Source organism: Pinus tabuliformis, chromosome 2_1, assembly GCF_031772625.1.
Source record: "Pinus tabuliformis cultivar Carrire ecotype Pingquan chromosome 2_1, CPIR1, whole genome shotgun sequence".
NCBI lineage: Eukaryota > Viridiplantae > Streptophyta > Pinopsida > Pinales > Pinaceae > Pinus > Pinus tabuliformis.
The window spans coordinates 611,457,350-611,464,474 of NC_142299.1; the positions used below are offsets into that span (position 1 = coordinate 611,457,350).

At 29.8% G+C, this 7,125-nt stretch overlaps 1 protein-coding gene across 1 annotated transcript; it reads left to right on the plus strand.

Annotated features, from left to right (window-relative positions):
• Positions 1-1,656: 1,656 nt before the first annotated feature.
• LOC149201996 (uncharacterized) lies at positions 1,657-2,154 on the plus strand. The gene has a single exon (XM_089401432.1). The coding sequence runs from the start codon at positions 1,657-1,659 to the stop codon at positions 2,152-2,154; it is 498 nt and encodes a 165-aa protein (XP_089257558.1).
• The last annotated feature ends 4,971 nt before the right edge of the window (positions 2,155-7,125 follow it).

A 7,125-nucleotide genomic window follows, 5' to 3' on the forward strand; every position in this document is an offset into this window, starting at 1 on the left:
GCTGTCGTCGTTATTATTTATTCTAGCTATGGACAACTTAAGCCTGCACATATCTCTTGTTGTAGCACTCAAGATAGGCCACAACATCAACATATCTCATGGATTCTTTGTCGACGATGTGTTGATCATGGGTATGTTGCATCGTCTCACTTCGTTATGCCTTTTTCATATATTTAGAAAATTTGCCAATGCTACTGGTCTGTATATGAATGCTCAAAAATCTATTTTGTATCATGGAAATTGTGATTTGGATATCATTGCATACATAAAAAACTTGTTTGGTATTGATGCCAAGTTGATGAGTCAGGGTATGAAATACTTGGGATACCATATTAAACCCTGTAATTATAGGAATGTCGATTGGCTCTGGCTAGTTGATAGATTTTTTAGGAAAATTTCTGGATGGGAATATAGAAATCTATCCCTGGGAGGGTGTGTCATCCTTTCCCAAGCAGTCCTAAACCAACTTGGGGTATACTGGGCCCATCTTTTCCATATTCCTGCTGCCATCATTCACTCACTCAACCGGGTTATGGCTAATTTTATCTGGGGGGGTAGTCATGAGCAAAAGAAATTTCACTTATCTAAGATATCCAAGATCACTCTGCCGAAGGCCATGGGGGGATGGGGAATTCTAGACCTCTGTCGATTTGGACAGGCATTACTAATCAAGTCTCTGTGGAGGGGAATTTTTGGTATTGGAACCTGGAGTCTGGTCATCAGACAAAAATACTTAAAGAATCATGATTTTATATATTGGTTCCGAAAGGGATCCATTGGAGCTACAAATGGATTCACCATCTGGCTCAGTTTCCAAAAGGTCACTAAGATCTTCCTACAACACCTGGCTTGGAATATTGGCTCGGGCCACAACATTCTCATTGGCTCTGATTGCATCTTGGGTTCTGGTGATGTGGACAATATCCCGGAACAACTTATATATACTCTAAATAGAAGAGGCATTTTCTACTGGTGTCAAGCCATTTCTACATGGAGGGGTCCATATCCAATCTGGAAGTGCGCATAAGAATTGGGTCTATCTGGTCATTGGGACCTAGAATGGGATCACATTATTGTTGGGATGAAACAACTTGGGATTTGTCGTGCTGGAAGTCATGACAAATTAATCTGGTCAAGGAAGATGAAGAAAGATAACATTAATGTGGCAGATATATACCTCTCTCTCTATTCCGAGGATGCAAATCTGACTGAGAAACACGTTTTATTTGCCTTCTGGAAATCTAATATCCCTAACAAAATCATTCTCTTTACTTGGCTGGTTTTCCATAACAAAAATCTTACTTGGGAAAATTTACAAAAGCGACAATGGCATGGACCTGGCATTTGTCCTATCTGTAAAGAGGAATCGAAAAGCAACAATCATATCTTCCTCACTTGTCCACTTACAACTCAAGTCTGGAAAGGACTTTCTTCTCACATTGGTTTTCCGTATGTCCAACATGCTTGCATTGTGGACTGTCTACATTGTGGAGCTCTCAAAAGGCTGACTGGAGAATTATTCTACCTATTCTATTTTGGGAAATCTGGAAGTGGAGAAACAACTATATCTTTCAGAATTTCACTAGAAATTTCAACAAGATTATTGAAAATGTTATCATCTGCTACACTCTATATTCCACAAAAGACATATGCTCCATGGCTCCTAGACATAAGAGGACTGAAGTTCAGCTGATATACCCTATGGGTTTTTTTGATGGGGCTGTGCAACGACACACATGTGGTTGTGGGTTTTGGCTTGCCATCTCGGAGGCACTGACTTTCAGAAGTTTCTGGCAAGGAGGTAGTGGCACTAATACAAAGGCTGAGGCAATGGCCTTATGGGGCCTTCTATGGTTCACAAATTTACTGGATATTCCTCTCATTCATATCCATGGAGATTCAAAAGTTATAATCGATCAAATAATGGGATATGCTAACATCACAAATCCATTATTACTTGGATGGCTGAAGAGGATCGATCTACTATGGAAGCAACTCAGCAACTCCACTATCAGGCATGTTGACAGGGAACAAAATATGGATGCAGATGAATTATCGAAGAGGGGCTTAAATGGTAACACTGGAAAAATTCACTTAGAAATTATCCTGGATCAGAAGGTCATTGATATTGAAGACTTCCCTTTCCCTGGCTAAGTTTCTCCACCCTCTCTCTATTTTTGTATAATTTTTTGTAACTCTGCTTGTCTTTTACAGTTCATTTGCTTTTAATGTCACAGGATTTTTCTCTTGTACTGTGAAACATTTGAAGGCATCTGTTATCTTCAATATCTGATATTAATATACAATTATGTTTTTTTCGTATTGAAAAATAAAAAGAAAATAAAAAAATAAAAAATAATAATTCATTAACAAAGTTAATATGTATAATTATTTTTTAGTGAGCATGAAGAAAAGTAATGGGGTATTGCAAAAATGGAATCTAGTGGCGTCTTCCTCCATTCTTCTCGAGACTGTAATTGAGATTCTCGCCATATGGTTTACCAAAACATCATGGCACATCTATGAGAATACAGGCAAAACCATCCACATTATTCTTTCAACCAACTTTCTGGCATCCAAGAGGTGGCCATCAAAAACTTCTTTATGATGGGTTCTTGCAGCTAAAACAATCCACATTATTTTTTCTACCATGGCATCTAGAGGTGGCCATCAAAATCTTCTTTAATAATGGGTTCTTGCAGCTTCATGTTTTTCCGCATAGGATGGTATCAATTGTCGAGCTCGAAACAAGAAGAATGGTGAGGATGGTAGGATTCCCCTCCATTCTCTTCACCACCATTATTTTCTCTGCAGAAATACATATTCATATTCAAGGACACAGGACCTTCACTTTCTGCTCCAACATTTTGCTCAAATGATAAAATAAAAAACAATAAATGCGATCATGAATTAACCCATTCCATGCAACAGAAATGGAACTAGTGACCTTCGATCTAAAGGTGTTGTCGCACTGGAACTTCTTGTAATATTGCTCATATCTATGTATTCCTCACCAACCTAATTTTTGCTAGTTCGATTTCACTTCAACTTGACGCTTGCGTGCCAACGGTCGACAGGGAAAATGAAACGCCTCCATCATTCTAATTGGAAACACCTATATCAGTTAATTCCAAACATGACTTGAATTTGTAACGTGGCTAGGCTGGGGAATGGAGGTGGAAACACCTATATCAGTTAATTCCAAACATGACTTGAATTTGTAACGTGGCTAGGCTGGGTGATGAAGGCGGCGAGTGAATGGAGATGGAAGACATAGGGCTGTTATGAATTTTATAACAGAGAAAATTTATAGAAATCTATAATTATATTATATGGGTTTTATTGTGTATTGGACTAAGAATATTGTCACAAAGAAAATTTAGACATTCATTCATTAAAAAATCAAAATTATTCAACTTTAATTTTAATATAGACCATATCTATCCACATAAATATTATTAAGAGAATTATTCTATTATTCAATTTAATTTATTCCGATAAAATTTAATTAAATCTAATAAATATATCTATTTATATCTGATTTTTCACTTAAAAAAGGAATCCATTTGATACAAGAATACCTATTTCCCTCGAGTAGGCTAGTCTTATCTTTATTACTTGTTTCGCTTTGGAAATTTGCGAGATAAATGTTACAATCTTTATGAAATAAATTCATCGGGAATCACTGATTTTTAGTTTTAACAGTATATTTTTTAATTCGTAAATTAGAGCATTTAACTTGTTTGAAGATTTTGGAATGCAAAAAATTAACAGTAAAATCATGATTTTGAATCTAATTAATTAATGGTTTAAAATATTAAGAAGTGAATCATTTTGATTGAATTTTAACTTATGTCTCTCATAATAATATTAAAATAATTTTAAAATTATAATTAAATTATACATAAAATTGATATTAAAATAATTTTAAATTTATAATTAAACTATATACAAAATTGGTGTTTCAATTTTTTTTTTTAATTTATATCAAAAGGAACCTACTTTTATACAACTATTTGATATTTAATAAATAAACTATGTGAAAACATAATAACTCTCTCTTTGGTTTTGAACGTATAATCATTTATAAAGAAACATAAGCTATTAACTATAAAGATGACAGAAACATATCTACCTATCCAATTTAATAAACTTCTACTTACTATTATATTATGATTTTTGGTTAAAGATGTGCACTCTGCTCAAGATACAAGTATCCCGACTACACCTTTGTCGTTTAATACACAATTTATGTATTGATATTCTTGACTTCTCGGATTACTATCTTTTGATCTATGGTTCTTTAAGTAAACTCACTGTGTAATGCAGTGGGATAAGTATTATTATTTATGTTATTTTTCATGATGCTAAAATTTCAAAAATTCTAATTATTCATAAGTATTTTTTTTTTATTATTTCTATTAAAATGATGTGGAATTTAATGTATGAAGTTTATAATTGTATTGATGACGGAATTTTTTTATGGTATTAAAATATTTAAGTTTTATAAATTAGATAATCAAATTATTTTTTAGAAAAGGAAATGATGTGAATTTATTAATTTATTATTATTTTTTAGTTTGATTAGTGGTGGATCAAATAACAAGATAAAGTTTTTAACTTTATGGGCCTTGATATTTGTTGCATATTAATTTAAAGTAAAGGAATTGTAAACTTTTGGTGATTCCAAAATTGTTATTGAATGGGTCGATGGTAAAATCGACATTGTTTCTCCTCATTATACCACATCATTAAGGAGATTAGGCAAAAATTCTTGAATTGAAATGGTTGGAGGTTAAACACATATTGATAGAGTTGAATACTGAAGAAGACCATTTTTCCAAAGAAGTGATCCAAGTTCGCTCAGCTGCTTTGGAGATAGTGGAATCTTTCGATGATTGGGCCTCATGGGTTGTAGTTATGAAATTTTCTGTTATGTTTGATTGTGGGATACCAAATCTATGTATAAATTTTTTGCTGATAAGAATGAAGAGAATGATAATATGGGTCAAGAATAAGGGTTTTTAGGATGATTTATGGTTTTTAGTTCTAGTTCAATAATTGGTTTTTGTAGGCATTTTTAGTATTGGTTCTAATTCATTAATTTGTTTTTGTAGGCATTTTAGTTTGGGTCCTATAGAAATTTTGCAGTCTATTTTAATTTTGGTCCCATGGAAAATACAAAGTCATATCAGATCTTCTAATTATATATTTTCAAACTTGGAAACACAAGGTATTTTTAGAAAAAAAAAATTACAAAATAAATAAAACATCTTAATTATATATAAAACAAGAACTAATGCTTCAACTCATAATTCCATGACTAAAATAATTGTATTTTTATATTTATAAATATTAAATTAGGATGGGAAGAATAATTTTATTATTATATCTAAAAGTATTAAATTATCAGTAAGAAAATTAACATCTTTTACCAGTAAAAGAAACATCTAAATATTCAATAATTTTATTGACATAAATACATATATTATATTTTGTAACAAAAAATTGTAACTTCACAATCAGATTATAAATAAAAATTATATATACCAAAATTTAATTTGATTTTAAATTAATTGTAAAAATGCTTTGAATCATTTCTAAATCAATATATTAATACTTTTCCATATTTATATTATCACTATTGCACTATGAACCACTACCATTGTTTCCACTGACATTCTCATTAGAAAAGACCACGACAATTATTCAAATCAATATATTAATATATTTCCATATTTATATTGCTCTATTAACCACTATCAGCGTTTCCAATAACATTCTCATGAGAAAAGACCATCACAATTATTCATAAATGTGTATTTTTATATTAATTATTCAAATCAATATATTAATATATTTCCATATTTATATTGCTCTATTAACCACTATCAGCGTTTCCAATAACATTCTCATGAGAAAAGACCATCACAATTATTCATAAATGTGTATTTTTATATTATTTATAATTTATAAAAAAAATTAATAAAATTAAGAATTAAAATACAAATTATATTTTTTTTCAAAATAAATTAAAAATAGATATAGATAGAGAAAAAAAACATCATTTTAAAATTATATATTTTTTTTCAAAATAAATTAAAAACTAGATATAAATAGAGGAAAAAAACATCATTTAAGTAAACATCAACCTAGTCTCTTTATTTTTTTCTTAAAATACATCAAAAATAAATGTGTATTTTGATATTATTTATAATTTATAAAAAAATATTAAATAAATTAATAAAATTAACAATAAATTAAAATACAAATTATACCATCACAAGTTTAGGGAGGCCCTGGAAATCGAAAAAAGGCCGAATAATCTTAATAGGGATGATGGCTGGAAGATCAGCAGCTGCTGGGTCCCAGCCCTATCTTCCTAGCCTCCACGGTCCTGGCTTGGTATGGTCTCAGTGTTTCTTGTTTCCTTTCCTTAAGATTTGTTTCCTCTGTGTTTGTGGTTTATTTGCTTGCTTTTCTCTTGATTTGATTTGTTCTCCTTTTAATTATCGCCCTTATGATCTTGATTTAGTCCCCTCTTTTTCCCTTTATATTAGAAGATTATTAAATTTGGCAACCTGGGAATATTTAACATAATATATGATTGAACTATCCTTAGATTATAAGGTAATTATTTACTTTTTATTAGCCTTATATTTTTAACATCCTTATGCTATAAATACATGTATAATTAAAATATGCATTTTTCTTAACTAATCAATATTACTTTTCATTTATTCATTTGATTAATTTTGATTTTTTGTTAGTTCTAAGTTAATTGAACTAACCTTAAGAGATAGTGTAGGATAAAAAAAAAATAAAAAATTAAAAAAAAGTTTTTTAATTATATAGATAGAAATTGATATAATATTTTAATATCTAAACTTTAAATAAATTTTTTTTATTAGAATGATTAGTTATTAAAGAATTTTAAATATATATATATATATATATATATAATTAAAAAAACACACACACATATATATATATATATTTAAACATTAAATATAATATTATTAGAATATTAGGTATGGTAATATATTAATTTATATATATACTTATATATATATATATATAATTAATATTTTAAATAAATAAATGGTTTAGTTTTGATAACTAACT

Coding starts and splice junctions, on each gene's coding strand:
- LOC149201996 (XM_089401432.1), top strand. CDS start 1,657: ATGGCTCCTAGACATAAGAGGACTGAAGTTCAGCTGATATACCCTATG.